The 26,198-nt window shown below is 39.6% G+C and overlaps 1 protein-coding gene across 2 annotated transcripts; it reads left to right on the top strand.

Annotated features, from left to right (window-relative positions):
• Positions 1-25,414, top strand: LOC144598965 (interferon alpha/beta receptor 1a-like). 2 transcript variants are annotated; one of them, XR_013547935.1, is made up of 8 exons: positions 1-178; positions 6,627-6,750; positions 11,626-11,801; positions 15,842-16,005; positions 19,978-20,113; positions 20,934-21,091; positions 23,040-23,423; positions 25,211-25,414. XR_013547935.1 is itself a non-coding variant. In XM_078409630.1 (7 exons), the coding sequence occupies exons 1-7, from the start codon at positions 127-129 to the stop codon at positions 23,304-23,306; spliced, it is 1,077 nt and encodes a 358-aa protein (XP_078265756.1). In that variant the 5' UTR covers positions 1-126; the 3' UTR covers positions 23,307-25,414. The 2 variants fall into 2 exon arrangements, 1 of the variants encoding a protein (XP_078265756.1); XM_078409630.1 differs by having other exon boundaries at positions 23,040-25,414.
• Positions 25,415-26,198: the final 784 nt, after the last annotated feature.

Genomic DNA, 26,198 nt, shown 5'->3' on the forward strand with positions numbered 1-26,198 from the left:
GGTAGTCGGAGAAGCGAACGCACACTTGCTTCTCTGGGCTGGGTTTCCCGTAAATCATATGGATGCTGGGCAAAAGCGGGCTGTCGGGGACGAGGAAGTGAAAAAGAGCAGGAAGAGGAGGGCAGCATGGCGTTGGTGATCCTGTGGGTTTCTCTGACAGCTGCGTTGGTCGTTGAAGGTAAGGCCGGCCTGAGCTTGGAACTGGACCTGGAGCATTTAACCCTTGTCTTGAGGGCGTCTCCCATTGGACTCATCCAGCACCGCACTTGTGATTAATAACAGAAAATGCGTGCTAGTTAAAATGCTATTTGCTTCTTTTATTGTGAACAATCATTTTTATAATTGCACTAGATCATGGAATGGCAGGAAGATGTCTGCAGTGGACGGCTACAGCATTTCGAGTCTGTACCGGTTCAATGTGTGAGCAATACAGCAGCAGCCCCATGGGTTGATTCTGCCTCCTCTATTCCATGTGGCAGCATATTACAGACTCAAACCTCTTGCTGTGTTTAAAAACACAAATCCACGTCACTTTTGGTCACCACTGTCATTCTGTCTTCTCTTCTCCAATATGAATAATTCTGTCTGTACCCTTAATTTTAGCAAACTCCTATCAGAACAGTCCCTGTTTCTTCTTCATTTCTGCCACAGCTAAAGTTCCTCATTCCTGGAATCACTTTAGTAATTTTCCTCAGCACCATCTCTAAAGCTGCTACATGCTTGAAGTGTGGTAATCAGAGTTCATGCATACTATTTCATCAGAAGTTAAACCAATCCTCGCTGGCTGGTTAGCAGGCAACAAAAGCTTTTCACCCTTACCTAGGTACAAGTAAATTCCAAGATACTATCGAGAAAACCCTCTGATTTTTCTTCAAATCCTCTTTTCCAGCCTGCCTTACCACTTTTGGCGATATAGCCAGATGTACATTCCCACACTCTCTATTCTTTGCAGTTATTTTCTTATACTCTCTATTCTTGTACTCTTTTTAAAATGATGCCCAAAAAAAGACACAATGTGCTGGAGGAACTCAGCAGATCAGACAGTAAGTATCTCTGGAGAACATAGTTAGGTGACGTTTCAGATCGGACCCTAAACATCACCTATCCATATTCTCCAGAGATGCTGCCTGACCCGTTGAGTTACTCCAGCACTTTGTGTTTTGTTTTGTCAACCAACTTCTGGAGTTCCTTGCATCCAATTATTATTATGCCCTCTTGTTTACATTGCCACTTCATAGGCTTCCCAACAAAAAATAACATTTCATAGTTTTCAACATTAAAATTCACATGTACCTGTCCTCCATATCTATATTTTATTGAACACTATCCTTCAACAGTACACTTCCTAACTTTTCAGTAACCTGAAAATTTGGAATTGTTCAAATATTAATGTACAAGAAAAGCAGTGGTCCATTTCTTGGGAGCTCCTCAGGGCACTTTCCTCCACTCCAAAGAAAACAACCTTACCTGCCTATTCTCAATATTCTGCTTCAGATTACTGACCAATTCTCTATCAATGTTGCAACAGATAGACAATAGATAATAGACAATAGGTGCAGGAATAGGCCATTCGGCCCTTCGAGCCAGCACTGCTGTTTTTATCCCATTGCCTTTAGTACATGTGGCACTATCCAATGTCTTCTAAAAGTCCTTATGAAACATAAATCATGTTTACCTTATCAATTCATCAGGTACATCACAAAAAAGATTAATTCTACACATTTTATATCTTTTAGACAATAGACAATAGGTGCAGGAGGAGGCCATTCGGCCCTTCGAACCAGCACCGCCATTCAATGTGATCATGGCTGATCATTCTCAATCAGTACCCCGTTCCTGCCTTCTCCCCATACCCCGTGACTACGCTATCCTTAAGAGCTCTATCTAGCTCTCTCTTGAATGCATTCAGAGAATTGGCCTCCACTGCCTTCTGAGGTAGAGAATTCCACAGATTCACAACTCTCTGACTGAAAAAGTTTTTCCTCATCTCAGTTCTAAATGGCCTACCCCTTATTCTTAAACTTTTAATTTAACTATGTGGCGTTCTCTAGTTAATCGACATTGTGACTACTCATTCTGCCCTTGATTACTGTTTCTTGACCTTTCCCCACCACTGAGGGAAATGTGACGTTAGTAGTTAGTGGGTTTATTTTCTTTCCTACTTAGATGCAGTTGTGAAGCTTTTGTTTATTTCCTCTGTATTTTCAAAAATTTCTGTTTATGTCAGATAATTTCTGACTTGGTGTTTCTGTTTAGTGCATTCTTACAAAACATGTAGGTGTTAAACTGTTTGGAAAGTTATAACAGCTTTTGTTTTTCCCCTCATCTCTAATTCTTCATCTGCTTCGAAAGTGCAGCATCATGCTCTGTGCTTTCTGGACTCTTATCTGATTGTTTATGGACAAAATGCAAGTCTCATTAGGAGGGGATAGACATGGCCTACTTTTCACTATCTAAAAGTTGCATTACCTGCAGGTCACCTCAAAATTGTGGTTTCTGCATACTTCAGTTTAAATTTTTTATTTTTGCTTCGCAAATTAGTCAAAGTGCACTGGAGCATCCAGGACCTCAGGAGCGAATCAAGAGTTAAGAGTGTTTAATTATCATATGTACCGACAACAGAACTTTGAAATTCTTACTTGCAGTAACTTAACAGGCCTGTACTTTATGATACGGTATGAGACCTTATTGTCACGTGTACCTTGGTACAATGAAATGCTTAGTTTTGCATACGTCCCGGTAAATTCGTATATCAGACCTCACCTAGGCTGCACACAAGTGTCCCAATGTTTTGGCACTGACAAAGTTACAAATGTACACCAAACAGTTCTATCTACTGCCTGCCGCCACACGTGGTAGTAGATTTTACTTCTGCGTTGTAATTTTTAATTATAAAGTTAAATAAAATAATACATTAACAGAAACATATTCATTTGGCATTCACGTTAAATGCCCTAGTTCCATTGGCTTTTACCTCATTTGTAGGGAGTATAAACGATAATATTTTCAGGCAGTTACAAAACTAGGAAGGAGGGCTGAACCTGGAAAGGCAATCAGACGCCATTAAATAAATTGCTCAAAATATTTTAATTGAGAAGATTGATTTAAAAGTTGAGAGGCAAGGAAAGTTCTGGATGAACGTATGTTCATTAAAGTATGTTGAAGTTAAAGGAATTAAAGGTTGCAGTTGGCATCGAAGGGGTCGATGGGAGGTGCCAGAATCATCAAGAACCCACACCACTCTGGCCACGCTCTCATTTCACTCCTGACATAGGGAAGAAGGTACAGGAGCCTGAAAACTAATGTCCAGCTTCAGGAACAGCTTCTTTCCAACAACCATCAGGTTGATGAACACTATGAACACTAACTAAACTCCAAATTATGAACTGCCTTGATTCACTAGGGACTTGGGGCTATGTTTTTGTTTTTGCACTTTTCGTGTGTTTTTTTAATTTATTGAACAATTTTGTGTTGTTTATTTTGGCATCTACTGCATTTAGATACTTCTTGTGGTGCTGCAAATAAGAATTTCATTGTTCTGTTTCGGGGCATATGATAATAAATAGTACTTGTCTCTTGACACAATTGAACATCAATTAATAAAGGGAATATAGTTTTCAACTGTGCGGCCAGATTGGAGTACAAGTTGTAGATGTCACACTTGAATGATGCAGTCTGCTGCATACTGTGATGCAAAGGAATCATGCAATGCCTAACATAAGAAACTTTATTTGGAAAGATGCAAAAATGTTCAGCTTTGAAAGGAGATCATTGAAGGTTGCCATTCAGATGTCCACGACAGCATAGATAAAGCAAATTTAGGGCATTTGGTAAAACTAGTGGAGTGCAGCCTTAGATTGGTGTAACAAATTAAGTAAACTTTCCAATTGGGGTGGTGTGGAGAAAACCTTTTGAATAATTTAAGATTCTTCTGGATTCTATATGATTATGTTACGAAAATGCCATTTTATGTTCCTTTCCGACCAGGCTGTTTATTGAGTGGTTTTCGCAGCTGGTTCATTAAAAGACGAAGTTTAAAGGCAAAACTGGGAACACACAACTGGTTGATTGGTGTTTTTAGGTGTTATTCCTCATCAAACTTCCACTGGGAGATTTAATGTTCCTCCAATCATAACTGATCCAGTTGATTTTATTGGTTTTACTGACCAATGCTGGTAGTGGCTCTTTAAATATGATGGTATTTAAATACCAAATCTGGGATGTTCTATCAATCATGTGGTGTCAAATTTCTGTGTTAATTCTGCTGTTAGCCATGCTCCACTTAATAAAAGTAAGTGGGGCCGCACAGTGGCGCAGCGGTAGAGTTGCTGCCTTACAGCGCCAGAGACCCAGGTTTGATCCTGACTACGGGTGCTGTCAGTACAGAGGTTGTACGTTCTCCCCGTGACCGTGTGGGTTTTCCCCGGGTGCTCCAGTTTCCTCCCACACTCCAAAGATGTACAGGTTAATTGGCTTCGGTAAAGATTGTAAATTGTCCCTAGTGTGTAGTATAGTGGTAGTGTACGGGGATCGCTGGTTGGCTCAGACGTGGTGTGCCGCGATGTATCTCTATACTAAACTAAACTAAGTATTCAATATGCCTTCAAAACCACAGCAAGCTGTACCATAGCAGGATCAAACTCGCCTGTAATACTTTTTATTTCAGAAAGGATCCCTCTAAAGTATAATCCAATCTCTGTTCCTGTGCTGTCTTTACGCACTGTAAATACTATAAATACTCACCACCAACAACCTGACACCATTGCAACAATCCATGTCTAGTGTTGAGATCCTCTCATTGATCCTCCTGACCAAAGTCTTCACACTAATTGTAGTCCACACTCTGAGGCAACTCCTCTCCAAGGACCACTGTAGAAGAAAAACATACTGTTGCTTCTTTGCCTCCATTTTTATTCACCCAAACAACAGGTGTTCATTGATCTCAGCTGAAAAGGTTATAGTTTCCAAAGGGGTCCCTTCTCAATGTCCATTGCTTACCTCCTTACTTAAAACTGCAAGCTCCAGCTAAAAGCTTCAAACTCGCAAGAACATTACTTGTGACAAGAGTCACTAGCTCAAATGACTAAGTTAAGGATAAACTTAAAATGAAGTAATATGCACTTTCTTCTCACTTACCATAGACTACACTCTATGGATGGCTGTGAAAAAATACAATTTTCACCACGTGAAGCAATAAGAAACATCAGTTTACTCTTGCACAGTTGTTCCTCATCTATTTTTTTTCCATTGAAAGCTCTAATTTATATATATAAAAGAGATTAAGAAGTTAATGATAAAGTTAAAAGACTTTAACAATTTTGAGTTGTCCTGAATATGTTAGTTAGTAATCTCATTTCTAATTATTTGTCGTCTCAGAATAGCTCAAATTGCTGCCTGAAGAAACAGAGTACTGTCCAGAGCTATCCAGAGCTTGTTTAAACTATGAATAAAATGTTCCATGTGAGAAACTTTTTAAAGAACCATTTGGTAAAAACTCAACTATATTTTCCTTGCTAATGACATAAACATCTCCACCCTTGACTGTTTTCCTTCTCAATCTACCAGAATGTTTGCAGGTCAAAGTCTTGCATGCAGCATGTCATTTCCTACACCCACTAATATTATCTGATGTGAATCAGCCTGAGAAGATCGCTATTATTTGGACTAAATTCCAATGCAATTGTAAAAAGAGGCCCGTGGAGACTGTAATTATACTGCCCTGCATTCGACTAGTAAACATTCTGTGTCACGGCAGAAAACGCAGGCCCCATTGCAAATGCCTTCTCGGTTATTAACCATTTCCCGAATTAACGGTGTAAACTACAGGTGATTTGTGTGATTAAATTAAATTTTATTCTTGGACGCAACAGATTTCCAAGATAATAAAGTATATTTGATTTTCTTTATCACCCAGAGACCAAAGGCTTATTGTCAAACAGTTCCATCTCATTGTGTCAGGAAGTTCAGAACTCTCAAAGAATGTGGCTGCCATGGCTCCAATATTGAACTCCCAGATAGCTCTCAGCTGTGGGATGCCAACTTGTTGCAGCCTTACATTTCCTTACCTATACCTCCTCTGCCTGATGTGTACTTTAAAGCACCTCACCAACACTCAGTACTGAGCTTCCTATAAATTGAGCTTAATTGCTGAACAAGTGGGGGATCAATTATTGCATAATATTATGTTACGTATTAAATATAGATTTAATTGTCCTTTCATTTATTTAAAAATCTTGTTGATAAAATATCTGCCATAAACAACATGAAAAGTAGACAAAAAGACACAAAGTGCTAGAGTAACCCAGCCAGTCAGGCAGCCTCTCTGGAGATGCCTGACCTGCTGAGTTACTCTCGCACTTTGTATCCTTTTGTGTATTAACCGGCATCTGCAGTTCCTTGTTTGAATAAAAAAAGTTGCCTTTGCTGGAGATTTGCAGCAAGAATATGGAAATATTCACCAGGTCAAGCAGCATCTGTGGAGCAAGAGACAATTATAATTTCAGGTTGATAACCTTTTCATCAGAACTGAATGTGCTTTGTTTGAGGAGGTAAAACATTTTGAGGTTGTTTGGTAATTTATTGCTTCTGAGATTAACAAGTCATTCATTTTATTTATTTTTGAACAGTGTTTGGAGAAATAAAGATCCCAAGAAATATTCAAATTCAGGCATTTAATCTCAAGTATTTGCTAAAGTGGGACAATGCGAAGAACAGTAATTACAGTGTGAACTATACTGTAAATTATAAAAGGTAAGTCAGTCATTGTTGAGTTGTTAACTTCTTTCAGAAAGAGACCTTGTAGTACTCTACAAAAAGAGCTAAAATGATCAGGCAGGAGAAGGAGGAAGCGGAAAGGACAAGGAAAAGACGATAGAAGATATTGAAAAGAGAATGAAATCAATCAAGATAATCTTAAAATCAATCTTAGATCCTCTTGTTTTGTCGAGACCTAATGAGCTTGACAAAGTAAGTTTTACTTTGACGTGGTTGAGGTAAACATGAAGAGATAAGAGCACCAAAGATAGACACAAAATGCTGGAGTAACTCAGCAGCACAGGCAGCATCTCTGGAGAGAAGGAATGGGTGACGTTTCAGGTCAAGACCCTTCTTCAGACTCAGTCTCAGTCTCAGACTCAGTCTGAAGAAGGGTCTCGATCCAAAATGTCACCCATTCCTTCTCTCCTGAGATGCTTGCTTGTCTCGCTGAGTTACTTCAGCATTTTGTGTTCCGTCTTTGGTGTACAACCAGCATCTGCAGTTCCTTCCTGCGCAAGAGATAAGAGCAGTCAAGTGTTGAGATAAGATGTGTTTTAAGTTTCCGCAGCCAGGAGAGAGGCAGACATTCTTAAATGTTTGCATCCCGGGATTACATGAGGTGTTTTTAAACTGTGATTTACAATCTAATCTTTAAAGAATCTGTCTCATATACTAAAATGAAATCTTCAGTAACACCCATACATTCAGATTGCCAATGCTACAGGCAATTGAAAGAATTAATAATTTTCCTTTATTAAGGGGTGTGTTTAGATAAGCCCCAGAAAATAACTATATCTGAGAAAAAGGTTCACCACCAAATTAACAACTGAAATTATGAGCTAAATGGCAAGCCAGTAGATCAGAGCCTGTGATGGAACAGAATCCGCTAACAGGTAAGACTCCAAGACAAACACTAATTTAGGCTGAAGACAGTGAGAACCAGCTGTATCTCACAATGTCTGGTTATTAGACATATATGGAAGCAAATGAGGGTGCAAGACACTGCAGTGATACAGTAGAACAGTTATTGGCATCAAGCTCCAATGCTAGATTCTCCTTACCAAACTTTCCCTTATTTTTCCAGCTTTTTATGTCTATCTTTGGTGTAAACCAGCATCTGCAGTTCCTTCCTACACATTTTCATTATTGGTCTTAATTGGTTGAGGATACCCAGAGAAGCCACTTGCTGCAATTTCCCCTCCACGCTGATATCCACCCAAGAGAACATGTTCAAGACTCAAGAGTGTAGGAAGGAACTGCAGATGCTGGTTTAAATCGAAGATAGACACAAATAGTAACTGAAATAACTCAAGACTCGAGACACTTCTCCACCTGAAACCTCACCAATTCCTTTTACTCCAAAGTTGGTGTCTGACCTGCTGAGTTACTTCAGCTTTTTGTGTCTATCAAGAGTCAAGAGTGTTTTATTGTCACATGTCCAGAAACAGAACAATGAAATTCATTCTTGCAGCAGCACAACAGATATGTAAACATAGTACTCAGTTATCATTGTACTCGGCACCTCTTTCCCTTAAAAGCAATGATAATATTGGAACTGGAGAATTTCATGTTATTTTAATTGAGCTTGCTGCCCTTAACTCTGTATTTGTAAACCTGCTGCCCATGTCAGTAATAGTCAGAAAAGTTGCTGGTTTCAGTACAGTTTAAAATGAGTGCTAAGTGCAGTTCACTACTGTTCTAGACACTTGCCCCAAAATAGAATAAGAAAACATTTGGTCGATAATAAAGGTGCAACCTTTATTAACTGAGTCACTCGTGGGCTCTCATTTTAATTCCTCTGATATACCCTCCTATCAGTTTATGTTATTTATTTATATAAAGATTTGTCTAATTTTTAAATGTCTTTGTAATAAATTTAAAACTGGTCCTACCTGCCAGATTTCAAATGACACACAACAGGATAGAAAAAAACCACATAGGTGCATTGTGCATCAGAATTAAATAGTGGGGGGTTAGAAACTTCATTATCTCAGCAAAATCTGCCTTTAATGTTTGAATGCTGTTTACCACACACTTCTGCCAATGCAATTGACATGCAGTTTGTATAATTTTTTACGCGTCGACAAAAATTTACGCGTCGACAAAAGCCGTTTGGAATGCTTCCAATTGTTTGCATTTAATCCTGGTTGGATTCAGGAATTAAACTAATCATCTTCAAGTGGTGCAGCTAGGAGAGCCATTGCCTCACAGCAAGAGAGACCCAGGTTTGATCCTAATCTCAGCTGCTGTCTCTGTGGAGTTTGTATGTTCTCCACGTAACCACGTGGGTTTCCTGCGGGTTCTCCAGTTTCCTCCCACATCCCAAAGACGGGTGGGTTTGTAGGTTAATTGGCGTCTGTACATTGCCCCTCGTGTTCAGGTAGTGGATAACATTTAGTTAGTGTTGATGGGTGATTGATGGTCGGCGTGGGCTGAAGGGCCTGATCAATGCTGTTTCTCTAAAACAGAAAACTTTCCTCTGATTGAAAATGCACATTCATTTGCATTCATTTGTACATTCAAATGAACATACAATTTCTGTGCCCAAAGCTGAACAACCGTTTTTCTAACCTCAGTCATCATATTTACAAGCCAGTCTCGTTCTTATCTTTTTGGACAGGCTTATGCTGGTTATATTCCTGATTAGCATTTGTGTTCAAGTTTAGCATAGCAGTCATGACGTCAACTGAAACTTTGTAATATTGGCACGGTATTTGCATGTTCTTGACTGTAACAATATTTATGTGACGTTTAAAATGTAAAAACAAGGAACTGCAAATGCTGTTTTACAAAACAAGACTAGTGCTGGAGTAACTCAGCAGGTCAGGCAGCATTTCTGGCGAACATGGATAAATGACATTTCGGATTGGGTACTTCTTCAGTCTGTTCTTCATGTTCTCCAGAGATGCTGCCTGACCTGCTGAGTTACTCCAATACTTTGTGTCTTGTCTGATGTGTCAAGAAAGCCACCCTTTGTCTACTCTGCGCAGTGATACAGTGTTGCCAGATCACACCTAAGCAAAGGTATTAAAAGGGCCAAAGACACCCATAGGCAACGGGTGGAAGACCACTTCAACACCACGGACACCAGAAGCATGTGGCAGGGTGTCAGGGACATCACTGGCTACAAGAGCAGCCCTGCCTGCCCCCACAGCGATATGGCATTGACCAACGAGCTTAACACCTTCTTTGCCCGCTTTGAAACTGGCAAAACCACCTTGAGTGAAAGAACCCCAGCCGAGGCGGGGGGACAGGTCTTGCAACTGAGCACACAGGAGGTACAACGCGCTCTGCAAAGGGTCAACCCACGCAAGGCTGCAGGACCGGATGGTGTTCAAGGAAGGGTACTGAAGGACTGTGCTGAACAGCTGGCTGAGGTATTCACCAGGATCTTTAACCTGTCATTATCTCTGGCTACGGTCCCCAAGTGCCTGAAGTCGGCTATCATAGTTCCGGTGCCGAAAAAAGCAAAGATCTCCAACCTGAACGACTACCGCCCGGTTGCCCTAACGCCGATTGTCATGAAGTGCTTTGAGAGGCTAGTCCTCTCACACATCAAATCCAGCATCCCTGACTCACTGGACCCACATCAATTTGCATACAGGGCAAATAGATCTACAGAGGACGCCATCTCTCTGGCTCTTCACACTGTCCTGACTCACCTAGAGAGACAGGGCACGTACGTGAGGATGCTATTCATAGACTATAGCTCCGCCTTCAACACGGTCATCCCCACCAAGCTCATCACCAAACTCCACCAGCTAGGCCTTAGCTCGTCATTATGTGACTGGATCCTGGACTTCCTGCTGGAACGACCGCAGGCAGTGAGAATGGGCCCGCACCTGTCCTCCACTATCACCCTGAGTACCGGCACACCACAGGGCTGTGTTCTGAGCCCCATGCTCTACTCCCTCTTCACACACGACTGTGTTCCTGCATTCGACACCAACACCATTGTCAAGTTTGCAGATGACACAACGGTGATCGGGCTGATCACCAACGGGGATGAAACAAACTATAGAGCGGAGGTGCAGAACCTGGCGGACTGGTGCTCGGATAACAACCTGTCCCTAAATACCACCAAGACCAAGGAGCTGATCATCAACTTCCGTAGGTCACATAACGGGGAATATGCCCCGATCTCTATCAATGGGGTCAGTGTGGAGAGAGTGTCCAGCTTCAAGTTTCTGGGCACTCACATTTCGGAGGACCTAACATGGTCCAATAACACTGCTGCGCTGGTCAAGAAGGCACAACAAAGACTGTTCTACTTAAGAACACTGAAAAAGTCTGGTCTACCCCAACAGCTGCTGAAGACCTTCTACCGCTGCACCATAGAGAGCATCCTAACGCATGGAATCCCTGTGTGGTACCTCAGCTGCACGGAGGCAGAAAGGAAAGCTCTACAGCGGGTAGTCCATAGAGCTCAGAGGGCCATCGGAACACAGCTACCAGACTTGGAGGGCATCTACAACACACGATGCCTCAGAAAAGCCACCAGCATCCACAAAGACTCTTCACACCCCTGCAACAGTCTGTTCGAACTCCTTCCATCGGGCAGACGATTCAAGGCCTTCTATGCCCGCACCTCCAGACTCAGGAACAGCTTCATCCCCAGGGCCATAGCTGCTATGAACCGGTCCTGCTGAGCCGGATGGCCACAACGCATAGATCAACTTGCACTTTACCCTGTCCAAAACTGTTACAACTGTTCGTTTCGTTGGGTTGCTGCTGTCTAAATTACCTAAATTAGTGCATCGTATGGGAGGCGCATTCCCAATCTCGTTGTACCCCTGGGTACAATGACAATAAAGATATATTGTATTGTATTGTATTGTATTGATTCACCCTTCATTTCTTTCCTCTTAGTAATGTTGGAGACTGGAAGAAAGTGAAGGGATGTGAAAGCATCGCCCGTACAGAGTGTGATTTCACTTCAGCAGACATTATTTTTAATGGAGAATACATCCTGCGGCTACGTGCCCATCAGGGGAATCAGACGTCGGCGTGGTTGTGCACAGATCCATTTATTCCCTACAAGAACAGTGAGAAAATTTAAACTCTTAAAATGCACACAGTATTTGGTCTACTCTTCATCTTTTTGATCTGAATTTAAACACTAAGAGCTACAAATCAATAAGCTAGCTTCAGTTAGCATCTGATGAAACAATATTATTTAATTTATGAAATCAGAGCTGAGGCGTCGAAATGTTTTTCAATTACACATTATATTTTGAACATTATAACTTGTTCTATCTAGTTATAATTTGCTCTATCTAGTTAGCAAAATTGTGTCATGCTTTTTCTATTTTACAATATTACTGTTTTCCTGTTCACCATTCTACCACTTGGGAAATCTGGGAACTGTAGATCAGTAAGGAAAAAAAGCATCTGTGGTAGGAAGATTACTGGAGGAAATTCTGAGGGGTAGCTTAAATAAGCATTTGGAAAGATGGTTTGATTATGCAGTGCCCTCCATAATGTTTGGGACAAAGACCCATCATTTATTTATTTGCCTCTGTACTCCACAATTTGAGATTTACATAGAAACATGGAAAATAAGTGAAGGAGGAGGCCATTCAGCCCTTCGAGCCAGCACCACCATTCATTGTGATCATGGCTGATCATCCACAATCAGTAACCCGTGCCTGCCTTCTCCCCATATCCCTTGATTCCACTAGCCCCAAGAGCTCTATCTAACTCTCTCTTAAATTCATCCAGTGATTTGGCCTCCACTGCCCTCTGTGGCAGAGAATTCCACAAATTCACAACTCTCTGGGTGAAAAAGTTTCTTCTCACCTCAGTTTTAAATGGCCTCCCCTTTATTCTAAGACTGTGGCCCCTGGTTCTGGACTCCCCAACATTGGGAACATTTTTCCCGCATCTAGCTTGTCCAGTCCTTTTATAATTTTATATGTCTCTATATGATCCCCTCTCATCCTTCTAAACTCCAGTGAATACAAGCCTAGTCTTTTCAATCTTTCCTCATATGAAAGTCCCGTCATCCCAGGGATCAATCTTGTGAACCTGCGCTGCACTGCCTCAATTACAAGGATGTCCTTCCTCAAATTAGGAGACCAAAACTGTACACAATACTCCAGATGTGGTCTCACCAGGGCCCTATACAACTGCAGAAGAACCTCTTTACTCCTATACTGAAATGCTCTCGTTATGAAGGCCAACATGCCATTAGCTTTCTTCACTACCTGCTGTACCTGCATGCCAACTTTCAGTGACTGGTGTACAAGGACACCTAGGTCTCGTTGCACTTACCCCTTACCTAACCTGACACCATTGAGATAATAATCTGCCTTCTTGTTTTTGCCACCAAAGTGGATAACCTCACATTTATCTACATTATACTGCATCTGGCATGCATCGGCCCACTCACTCAACCTGTCCAGGTCACCCTGCAACCTCCTAACATCCTCTTCGCAATTCACACTGCCACCCAGCTTTGTGTCATCTGCAAACTTGCTAGTGCTACTTCTAATTCCACTCATCCAAATCATTAATATATATGGTAAATAGTTGCAGCCCCAACACCGAGCCTTGCGGTACTCCACTCGCCACTGCCTGCCATTCTGAAAAGGACCCGTTTACTCCTGTCTCTTTGCTTCCTGTCTGCCAACCAATTCTCTATCCATGTCAACACTCTACCCCCAATACCATGGGATATTACAAAATTCTATTTTGTAATAGAAAAAAATCACATGCAGTTAAAATGCACATTCTCAGATTTTAATAAAGGGTAATTTTATACATTTTGGTTTCACCATGTAGAAATTACAGCAATGTTTATACATAGTCCCCCCATTTCAGGGCACCATAATGTTTTGGACACAGCAATGTCGTGTAAATAAAAAATAGTTATTATGTTTAGTATTTTGTTGCATATCCTTTGCATGCAATAACTGCTTGAAGTCTGCGATTCATGGATATCACCAGTTGCTGGGTGTCTTCTCTGGTGATGCTCTGCCAGGCCTGTATTGCAGCCATCTGTCGCTTATGCTTGTTTTGGGGGGTAGTCCCCTTCAGTTTTCTCTTCAGCATATAAAAGGTATGCTCAATTGGGTTCAGATCAGGTGATTGACTTGGCCACTCAAGACTTGACCATTTTTTAGCTTTGTAAAACTCCTTTGTTGCTTTAGCAGTATGTTTGGGATCATTGTCTTGTTGTAGAATGAACCGCTGGCCAATGAGTTTTGAGGCATTTGTTTGAACTTGAGCAGATAGGATTTGTCTCTCCACTTCAGAATTCATTATGCTACTACTATCAGTAGTTGTATCATCGATGAAGATAAGTGAGCCAGTACCTACAGCAGTCATACATGCCCAGGCCATAACACCCCCACCACCGTGTTTCACAGATGAGGTGGTATGCTTTGGATCTTGGGCAGTTCCTTCTCTCCTCCATACTTTGCTCTTGCCATCACTCTGAGAGAAATAAGTTAATCTTCATCTCATCTGTCCACAAGACCTTTTTCCAGAACTGTGGTTGCTCTCTTGGCAAACCCTAACCCGGCCATCCTATTTTTGTGGCTAACTAGTGGTTTGCATTTAGCAGTGTAGCCTCTGTATTTCTGTTAATTAAGTCTTCTGCGGACAGTGGTCATTGACAACTCCACACCTGACTCCTGAAGAGTGTTTCAGACAGGTGTTTGGGGATTTTTCTTTATTATAGAGAGAATTCTTCTGTCATCAGCTGTGGAGGTCTTCCTTGGCCTGCCAGTCCCTTTGCGATTAGTAAGCTCGCCAGTGATCTCTTTTTTCTTAATGATGTTCCAAACAGTTGATTTTGGTAAGCCTAAGGTTTGGCTGATATCTCTAACAGTTTTATTTTTGTTCATTTTCTCATAATGGCTTCTTTGATTTTCATTGGCACAACTTTGGTACTCATGTTGATAAACAGAAATAAAAGCTTCCAAAGGTGATGGAAAGTCTGGAGGAAAGACGAGGTGCTGAGAGCTCTCTTTTACCTGCATTAAGGAGGCATTTAAACACACCTGAGCAATTACGAACACCTGTGAAGTCATGTGTCCCAAATATTATGGTGTCCTGAAATGGGAGGACTATGTATAATACAGCTGTAACTTCTACATGGTGAAATCAAAATGTATAAAAATACTCTTTAATAAAATCTGACAATGTGCCCTTTAACCACATGTGATTTTTTTCTATTACAAATCTCAAATTGTGGAGTACAGAGGCAAATAAATAAATGATGGGTCTTTGGCCCAAATGTTATGGAGGGCATTGTGCGTGGGAGGTTGTGTCCACAAATTCGATTGAGTTTTTTGAAGAAGTAACCAAGAAGGTTGATAAGGGCAGAGCCGTAGACATTATCAATATGGATAGTGAAGATAGTTTTCAAGAATTACACCAGGACAAGATTGATGCTGTATTGAACTGGATGTTAAAAATATCTAAGATCAATGTTCCAATTAAGCTGTTATGTGTAATACATTATTGAAGTAAAATGTCTTTCCAAATACCTGATGGTGAATAATAATTACTGAAAGGATACAAGATTTTGATCCTGGTAATGTCAAGTCTTGTAATGAGAAGACAGTCATTTTTTACTGACTCAAAAAACCCGTCAGAATTAATTTTACCTCTTTTGTTTGGCCTAGGTTAGATTAACTTCATGAGTTAATTTCACTGCCCTAGATGTCCAGCTGTTGTATCTAGTGTTTTCACCAAAGTTGTCTTTATGATGTTGTAAGGTGTAACCATGTAATTTAATTGCAAACTTATGAAAAAAAAATTTTTTAAACAGAAAATGCTAATAACGTGTACCAGGGTGTAACTTTGAAAGGAGACTAGAGAGTTAGTACTTCAGGTTAATATCCTTTTATCAGAAAACAATTTGGATTATTGCTACAGTTGGTATTAAACTCACAACTAAAATGATTCATTAACCAGGATCAGGTATTAAATAGGAGGCACAATTATGTTGTAATCTGATTTGAATTTGAGAGAGTTTTTGTTTTCTGGAATTAATATTTTTAATTATTTTATCTACTTTTTTTACATTATGTATTATGTATTTGATCTCTGAATTGTACTTTTTTTTAAATTACAGATGAAATTGGTCCACCGTCTGTACAGGTGGAATCTAAAGGGCACTTGCTTACTGTCAACATTTCCGAACTACATATGGAAAATAATGCATCTATAGAAACATATTATAAAGATGTTAAGTACAGGATAACCTACTGGAAAAAAAATTCTCATGAAATTAGAAACGTATGTAATGTGAAGCAAAGTTTCACTATATGTTACTCTCAAAAGAAAAAAATCAACACATCTGCATTACAACATAAGAACATGCTTTCATGTGTTATTTAAATGTGCGTTAAATGTTTTTGTCAAGCTGGGTAATGAGAAACAGTAACTGTGTTAGCTTATACAGCATCCATCATTTGCAATTTATTTAACAAGACATTAATAACCCTTCACCTCTTGCTGCCTGCACTGTAACTTACACAAAATTCCATCACCAGTAACCCTGTTCATGTTGATGTAAATGTGGAATTTATTGCCACAGAAGGCTGAGGAGGCCACGTCAATTGATATTTTTAAGGCAGAGATAGATAGATTCTTGATTAGTACGGGTGTCAAGTGTTATGGGAAGAAGGCAGGAGAATGGGGTTAAGAGGGAAAGATAGATCCGCCATGATTGAATGGCGGAGTAGACTTGATGGGCTGAATGGCCTAATTCTGCTCCTATCACTTATGAACTTAAACTGGATCAGTCTCGCAGGCAGTTTCAGAATTCTTATCTTTATTTTCAAATCCTTCAAAGAATTTCGGTTCAGGTTTATTGTCAAGTGTACAGTGTACTGAGGTACAGTGAAAAGCTTTGTTTTGCATGCTATCCATATAATACTATACATAAATACAAAAATGTCAAACTCAAGTACAATAGCTAGGCCAGAGCGGAAGATACAGAATGCAGAATATAATTCTCAGTATTGTAGTGTGTCAGATCCATAGACAAAGTCCAATGTCCGCAATGGGGTAGAGGTGAATCAATGGTACTCTAGCTTATGGAATAAGCATTTAGAAGCCTGATAACAGCATCTCGCCCGAGATGCTGCCTGACCTGCTGAGTTACTCCAGCATTTTGTGAATAAATACCGTCGATTTGTGCCAGCATCTGCAGTTATTTTCTTATACTTCTGATAATAGAAGGGAATAAACTGTTCCTTAACCTGGTGGTACATGCTTTCAAGCCTCTGTACTTTCTACCTGACGGGAGCAGGGGAAGAAGGAATGACGCGGGTGAGATAAGTCATTGATTATGATGGCCACTTTTCCGAGGCAGAGTGAAGTGTAGATGGAGTCAATGGTGGCGAGACCGGTCTGTGTGATGGACATTCTGCAATTTATTGCGGTTTTGGGTGAAGCTGTTCCCAAACCAAGCTGTGATGTAACTGGACAGTATGCTTTCTATGGCGCATCTGTAGAAGTTTGGAGAAGTCTTTGGAGATGTGCTGAATTTCCTCAGTCTCCTCAGGAAATAGAGCCGTTGGTGTGCCTTCTTGACTGGGGCTGTAATCTGGTTGGTCCATGACAGATTTTTGGTAATATTAATGCCAAGGAACTTCAAGCTCTCAACCATTTCCACTTCTGTGCCATTGATGCTGATTGGGACATGTACTCCACCACACTTCCTGAAGTCAATAAGCAGCTCCTTTGTCTTGCTGACATTGATGGAGAGATTGGTGTCCTGGCACCGTTGAGGGAGAGGTTGTTGTCCTGGCATCATGTTACTAAGCTCTCTATCTCCTTCCTATTCTCTGTTTCGTCATGGTTCATGATCCGGCCCAGCACAATGGTTTCATCTGCAAACCTATAGATGGTGTTAGAGCCGAATTTGGTCGCACAATCGCGAGTGTATAATGAGTATACTAAGGGACTAAGAACAAAATTTTGTGGGGCACCAGTGTTGAGAATTATTTTGTAAGAAGTTTTGTCACCTATCTTCACTGTTGATCAGAAAGTCAAGGATTCAGTGGTGGAGGGTGCTGATTCTTAAGTTCATGAATTTGGAGATGAGATGGGATGGTATTATGGTGTTGGCCTAAAATGTAAAAATACAATGTCGGAGGTACCCAGCAGGCAATGGGCTTTATAATCCAACTGCACTCATCATATCATATCATATCATATATCTACAGCCGGAAACAGGCCTTTTCGGCCCTCCAAGTCCGTGCCGCCCAGTGATCCCCGCACATTAACACTATCCTACACCCACTAGGGACAATTTTTACATTTACCCAGCCAATTAACCTACATACCTGTACGTCTTTGGAGTGTGGGAGGAAACCGAAGATCTCGGAGAAAACCCACGCAGGTCACGGGGAGAACGTACAAACTCCTTACAGTGCAGCACCCGTAGTCAGGATCGAACCTGCGTCTCCGGCGCTGCATTCGCTGTAAAGCAGCAACTCTACCGCTGCGCTACCGTGCCGCTCAATCCCTTTGTTCCTAAGCTTTGAAAGTAAATAACTCTGCATTTTGGGGATTGTCCATACAAAGCAATGATTTGACTCCTTAATGGTTTCCCTGATGTGCAACCTTTTCTAGAATCTCAATATCCTCACTATACGTAGAATATAGAATCAGCCTCAGTAATACCCTTTGCCAGGATGCCAGAATATTACACATAGTTTTGGCAAAGGTACCGAGTAACATGTAAACTATATATAATTTGCTTTAAGCAAAACACAAAGTGCTGGAGTAACTAAGTGGGTCAGGCAGCATTTCTGGAGGACATGGATAATTTGTGGTGTTTCTCAGCTTTTACTGCTGTGACATCTAAAAAGGCTTTAAAGCGCATCCAACTACTGCTACATTTCTTGCATCACACATTACATTTAACTGATACCCTGATGGCAAAGCTTAGTTCCTACATACAGCAGTGATTACATTTCACTGAAGAAATAATGCTTCCTGTGCATTGAGAGCATTGTGGTGACCTGAGGTCATGAAATGCACCCTTGAAACATGAGCTTTATAATTTCAGGTTTATCAGCATTACATCTTGGAAGTTTCCTTTTGATATTTATTTAGGCACGTTAGTTTTTGCCACCAGACACCGTATTTCTTCTGTATTGATGATGTTGACACATTTGTGTTGAATTACTTAGTTTAGTTTAGAGATACAGCATGAAAACAGGACCTTCGGCCCACTGAGTCCGCATCAACTAGCGATCACAATGCACTAACACTATCCTGCACACTGGGGATCATATACAATTTTACCAAAGTCAATTAACCAACAAACCTTTACGTCTTTGGAATGTGGGAGAAAACGAGCACCCGGAGAAAACCCACGCAGGTCATGTGGAGAACGTACAAACTCCATATAGACTGCACCCGTAGTCTGGATTGAACCCGGGTCTCTGGCACTGTAAGGCAGCAGCTCTACCGCTGTGCCACCATGACCTTAGGTGCTTTCTGCTGGAATTTTCTGCATGAAATGATAAAGAGGTAGCATAGTTCTTATTAGGATTTCTTTAATTCTTCTTGAGACTGGTTGCTGCCACTGTTAAAAGGCATGGATGTTGAGAGGATGACTTGGCTGTGTTGAAACTTGAAGAAAATGTTAGTATGTCCTTTTAAAATTCTTGCAATTTTATTGTTTTGGTGTCAAATTTTCATATCACTCAATTGAATATTCCACATATTTAGTCGAATTTATTGCTCACTGCAGAGTTGGAACAATGCAAACAAGGTGCATCACAAAGCTAACTATCATATGCTGATTGATAACAATTAATGGATAATAATTATCTTTGCGATGTGCCATCAAAACCCCCATTTTTTTTTCAATTCAACAAACTTGCTAATACCATTTTCTTTCCATGTTAGAAACGTTCTGAATTGTTTCTGTTTCCTGCTATCTGGAAATATCAGGCGAATGTGCAGTAATTGTAATATTTTACTTTAAGCACTTAAAATCAATACATTCTTATCACAAATAATGCAACATTGTCCATGTTGGATTGTCACTGAAAGCTACTTTGAAAAGCACTGAAATGCAGGACTCTTGGAAATGAATTTAATTAGACTTGATCAAATCAAATGTTCTTAACTGCATTTTGCATAGTACTAAAGCAATTAATTCTTTATCTAGAAATATATAGTATTGCGATATGAGGAGTATGTTAAATTAAATGCTTTATTCTGTATTTCCTTTTCAATTTGCAGGAGAAACACAGCACAAGCAGATTGGTAGTTCTGAAGCTTGACCCTTGGACCACATACTGTCTGGATGTACTGGCTTTCAGCTTCGTGTACAACAAAACAGGACAGGGTAGTTCGGTTGTGTGCAAAAAGACTGATGGTACGATTTTACCTATTTAAAATAATGTGATATGTGTGGTATTCTTTAATGGATATTCCCCAAACATTTAGAGTCTTTCATTTTCTTGCTACTTGTTATTCCCAATCTGGGTAAGTGAACATGCCACTGTTGCAACTGCATTGTCATCTCATAGTGCAACTTAGTTTTGCTTCTATTGGAGCTAGATTTATGGACAAAAATGCAGCCTTTGTTATGGCAGTGGAATTTTCTTTCTGACCCGTGAGATGAAAATTTAATCAAAGGTCACCTGCATTAAATGGGCATTGTAATAAGTGCTTCTCATTGTATGTGGCTTTCAAGAGACTTTTAGATAGGAATGGAATGGAGGGCTATGGTAACATAGGGACAAAGGAGATTAGTTTAAATTAGCCTTATATTTGATACAGACATTGTGGTCTGAAGGGCCTGTTTTTGTATTCTTTACTGCTCTGTGTTCTTTGGCCATCCCATTTGAAAGCAGACAGTATTGCGGCTAGCAAAAGGAAGGGATCCAGTAGCTCAACGTGTTCTATATCAAAAGGATTGTGACTCAGTTTACTACGTTTAGGTCAAATTGTTAGTTGTATTATTCAGGAGAAACCTAATAGGAGATGTGAGGAATGCCGTCTTTAAATCATTCTACATGCTGGTAGACTAATTGCTTTCTCCATAATGTATAGTTCCCATTCCCATCTGGAGGAGATCAGTGTTGAAGAACAAACCATTCAATGGCATTGGGTTGGGGTATCATAAGGATATTTTTTTTGTAATTACTGCTGTAAAATTATTTTCATACATTTTTAAATTTGTTTTTCCCTAGGTGCTATTCCCGAGTGGCAGATTGTTATAGGCTTCTTTATTTCACTGGTGGTGTGTTTCATTGTAGCAGTTGGATGCATCTTGTGTATACATTGCACATACAGATGCATAAAGTATGCCTTGTTTCCCCCACACACCTTGCCAGAACATATGCAAGAGGTATGTAATCTCTTTCCAATCTGGACTACCTTTTTCAACCTGATTAAAAAGTAATATGAAAACTCTTAAGTCATTATGTAAAATGTATTATTTATGTCAAGTATACTTCTCAATATACCTTGGCTTCTCAACTATTCCATTTTACTTACCTTCTTTTTACGTTTTGTGGCAGTCATGCTGAACCATGGATGTGTTTGCACTGTTGAGTTCTTTCATGGTTGATATATAATCTTCCAGTGTGACCATTACGTTTTCATACTTTTGCAAATTATTATTTAATAAATTAGTTGCTGATTCATGGAAAAATATCATTGTACATTTGTTAAAGAAATTAAAGATATAAAGCAATTTTCAGACACTTGATGAAACCATGCTCAGGTTAGTCAAGTTCCAAGTTTGGTTCTTTGATTGATATTTGGCAGTCACTCTCCCAACCAATTTACAATGTGGTTTCCAAAGATAATGAAATATAGTCAAGAGACTGAAATCTACTTAATGTCGTAATATTTTTCCTGTAACTTATTTGCATCTTATAACCACAAAGTGATGGAGGAGGAAAGGTCAAAGTTATTAACAGAATCCAACATGCCTTGTGTCAAGAATGTTTTTATGGTAATACTCTCAACTTTGAATGAGAAGGTTGTAGGTTTTGGACCCATACCAGAGGCTTGCCCATATCCTGGTTAAACATATTTTCCTGTTTTTCACTGAGGAATTAATACAGTTTAACAAAACATTACTGCCTCAGATGGACAAACAACCCTGTTGTTCCACTCACAGAAGAGCAGGGTTGCCTGTTGTACTGGTCAAAGGATATTCCCTAGTCAATATATTAAATGAGATTATCACTGTGTACTTCATTGATTTTTCCAAAACCCAAAAGCAAAAAACACACATGCTGGAAATCTGAACAAGCTTTTTTTTTTGTGCAAGCTCGTAGAGATCTCTATAAAACACTGACAGTTACAAATATTCTACTGTTTATAAAGTATTGTCCCAGAATTTGCAATTGTAGTCAACCACTGTGGGCAACTGGATGCATTTTCAGGACTCCCAGAGTTACAGAGAGGTTTGCTGGGAAATATTAGCAATTGCATTGGGATTCACAACCATTCCTTGCAAACTTCAGGCCCTCCTGTTTTCTATTCTCTGTGCCCACAAAATCCTCCCTCTGTCAACATATTGCCTATTCATTTCAATGGTTCATAGGTCTGTTTATTGTCACGTGTACCAATTAAGGTACAGTGAAACTCAAATTACCATACAGCCATACTAAAAAAAAGCAACAATTCAAACAACTACATAAACCATGCACCACGACCTGGTATCATATCATATCATATCATATCATATACAGCCGGAAACAGGCCTTTTCGGCCCACAAAGTCCGTGCCGCCCAGCGATCCCCGTACATTAACACTATCCTACACCCACTAGGGACAATTTTTACATTTACCCAGCCAATTAACCTACATACCTGTACGTCTTTGGAGTGTGGGAGGAAACCGAAGATCTCGGAGAAAACCCACGCAGGTCACGGGGAGAACGTACAAACTCCTTACAGTACAGCACCCGTAGTCAGGATCGAACCGAGTCTCCGGCGCTGCATTCGCTGTAAAGCAGCAACTCTACCGCTGCGCTACCGTGCCGCCCAATTGTATGTTCATGCAATTGCAGTCACTTCGTGCTCATTCTATGTTATTTTGCCACCAAGCTTTGCATTGTCATCAAATTTGGATAGCCCATGTTCTGACCTTGTAGTTAAGATACTAAAGTAGATTGTAGGTATTTATTTCATTTAAACTTTTTATGCCGACAATAGCTTCAGTCTAAACCTGGAGAAACACTTTTGATCCTACTATTTTATCTTTGACTAATATTGTATCAGAGTAATGTGTCATGCCCAATCCCATTTGGTAAATATTTCTTCATTGATTTATTCTTGCAGTGCTTCAGTGAGCCGACCCAAAGAACTCCCTTGCACGTGCTGACATCAGTTGAAGATTCAGAGGAGTGCTGTGATCCACTCATAGTTGTCACCAAAACCAAGAGCTTAAGCTCCTGTTCGGGTTCCTTTACATCTATAGTTGAGAATGAAATGCATGATCAAAGTGGTCAAACCAGTGCAGATTCTGGGCAATTTTCAAACGGAGGAAGTTCCAGGATTGAAGAATTTGGAGAAGGGACATTAACAGACCTTGATCTACAAACATAGATTTTGGATTTTGAAACTGAAACTTTTCTTTTGGGTCCTATGTCTGAATTTTTTATTTCAGCTAGTATTTTCTCATCTGGTATATACCACTGGTTGGGTTTTACATGCATGTACGAGGTAAGTGTGCCATTGAGTTTATTTATTTTCAGATGTTTTTAATTTTTAATGCTAATTTGTTATAGACCCTTATATCTTCGACTGCTCAGTTATGTGAACTGAAATTGCCAGTCTTGATGAAATCGCATTTAGACGGACAGAATCCCTATTTAAACAGCAAGCCTTTTTCATGGTTCAAATAGGGATGTAGAGAAAAGTACTTTCTTTTAAATAATGTTTGTGTTTTTCTAAAATTTCCTGCAGCTACCACAAACTATCTATTGACAACATCAGTATTGTAACAGGATAATCGGAGTATGCCATAACAGTACAATAATGGCAGCTCTTCAGTGTTAAAACAATTAAGATTTTTAGATGTGCATTGTTATCAATTGAAATAATTAATGTGCCTTTGTAAGGATCTGGAATGCATTACCTGATTGTAGCGGTGTTAGAAGGAAAATGTTTTGATGGCAGAAATAAATTACAGAACCCTGGTCATCTGGACTTACTGGATAACTCTGCTAAAAAATTGATGAGGGATGTGGGCCAAGTGGCCTGCTTATATGATATTCTGTGGCTTTCTTCGTTGTTCCCTTCTGCCCAGTGTGACGATGAATTGTAGATACTGACAGGGTTTGATGGTTTAATGACCAAGCCAGATTAGCAGTGAAATATTATAAATCTTAAAGGGTTTTAGAGAGGGAAGAATAAATATTGTAATATTCCTGCTCAATTTTTAATTTCTAGGAGATGTTTTGAAAGCAGTGAGTGCAAGATAAAAGGCAAAACCAGGCCAGGCTCCTACTATGGCAAATAATTTCATCTCCCTCCATTCCTCGTAAAGTATCAATCACTCATTCATTCATCCTAGAGTATATAAAGCAATTAATAACACAGGTAGGCAGATGTACATAATCCTTAATATTGTTTCTAATAATCTCATCCACTCCAGTTAAAATATGACGAGATGCCTCATTTAAAACTAGAAAATAATAAAGACGAGGAAAAATTAAAAATAACCCTGGATAGATTTCTTTTCATTCCTCAAGTTTATTAGTTCATGAATCACAGAACAGTTTGTCCATGGATCATCCCTGATGCCCAAAGACTTCTCAAGCATGACAGGATTACAGAAATCGAACCCGCTACCATTTGAAATCTACTTGCCAGTATTAAAAATGACACAAAATGCTGGAGTAACTCAGCAGGTCAGACAGACTGGAAACCTCATCTATCCATGTTCTCCAGGGATGCTGCCTGACCCACTGAGTTCCTTCAGCACTTTGTGACTTTTTTTTTGTAAACCAGCATCAGTAGTTTCTACATTAAAAATGACAGCCTTGTTTTTTGGAATCCATATAAAAGCACAATGTGTTATGGAAGGCAATCTCAAGGCATGTCATACAACAAAATTTGTCTGAGATCATTAGATTGTTGGATTTGCCCTTGAGGCCCATTCACAAGGCCAACACCATCAACAAAAGCCAATGCTGCACAATAAACTTTGTCCTTCCTAAATAAAAACCATACCTATCACATTTAGAAAAGGAAACAGTGCATAAAAAAAATTGAAAATGTCAACGTAATTGAGTTGATAGGTATTACAGTCACTGGTGCATGTTCAAAGTAATAGATCAAGAGATTCCTTATAGCAGTCGCAACAATGCAATCAGTAGAATTTGCATGTGCATTTGCAGCAGCAAATTGCTTATTTTCTCATCATATAATTATAAATATTCGACATTCATATCATTTAATGCGTCATTTCTCATGAGGTGATTATAATTATGTTTTCTATTATCTAGTACTACTAGGCTGCATGTGTCTTCATGAAGTGAAGAGCTTTATCTTCAGCATCTCTGGCCATTTAATACCATGACTCCTGTTGTTGAATATCAAATATTCACCAGCTATTGAATAACGCAATGCAAAAATAATGAATATTGCTTTTATTTTCTGCCTTGTATTGAATTTTTCTTTGGTCTGTTAAATTTCTGTTTTGCACTAAATTTATAAAAATATTTTATGTTTTGTACTAAAGTGAGAAAAAGACAAAAAAATATTGAAACCTGTGTAAGAAATTATAATGAAGAAACATGAAGTAGTCTACTTGAAAATTAAATATTATTATTTGTTTTCATTAAGTTGTTTCATTTACTGAACCAAGTCATCTGCATGAACCACACTCTTTAACTGTCCAAATGCTAATGATATTTGCTTAATGGCCGATTTGCAATTAGTAACTACTGCACGTGACAGTGTAATTACTTTTGTTGCATGAATTACATTTCTATGGTTGTGTACGCCTTCTTGCATTACTCCAATTTTCCAGTAGGTGGAACTATTGAACACAGATGAAATGAGAAAACACATTTAGCTATTCCAACGAACTTATGAAATATTTATATTTGCTCTGATTTTTTTGTGGCAATTAACTACCAAACTCTGATGTATTTCAGATCAGCTTCTGTCATGGTCTGACCAACGAAAGCTAAGGATTATTCAGCAAAACCATATCAAATTGGTTTTACTGCAGAAATTATTTCAACATTAATATTTTCAAATGCTTAGGACTCAAGACTCAGTGTAACCAAGGTATTCCATTTACTGTGGAAAAGCAGGACAGACAGGTCACGGGGGCTTGCATAAGGAAACAGACAATTGATGTCCCTAAGCTCACAGCCCTTTTTAAAACAATGTAAAAGCCTCCTATTTCTATTCCTCCTATTCCTTGTGCCGTGCTGGGATATTAAGCTTGTTCAATCTTCAGCCATTGGTGCTGTCAGTTTGTGC

Source organism: Rhinoraja longicauda, chromosome 12, assembly GCF_053455715.1.
Source record: "Rhinoraja longicauda isolate Sanriku21f chromosome 12, sRhiLon1.1, whole genome shotgun sequence".
NCBI classification, from domain to species: Eukaryota; Metazoa; Chordata; class Chondrichthyes; order Rajiformes; family Arhynchobatidae; genus Rhinoraja; species Rhinoraja longicauda.

Bases quoted from the DNA above. Each gene is read 5' to 3' on its own strand.
- LOC144598965 (XM_078409630.1), top strand. From the start codon at position 127: ATGGCGTTGGTGATCCTGTGGGTTTCTCTGACAGCTGCGTTGGTCGTT. The intron at 11,802-15,841 runs GTGAGAAAATTT...TTTAAATTACAG, and splicing joins ATTTATTCCCTACAAGAACA to ATGAAATTGGTCCACCGTCT. The intron at 16,006-19,977 runs GTATGTAATGTG...TTCAATTTGCAG, and splicing joins ATTCTCATGAAATTAGAAAC to GAGAAACACAGCACAAGCAG.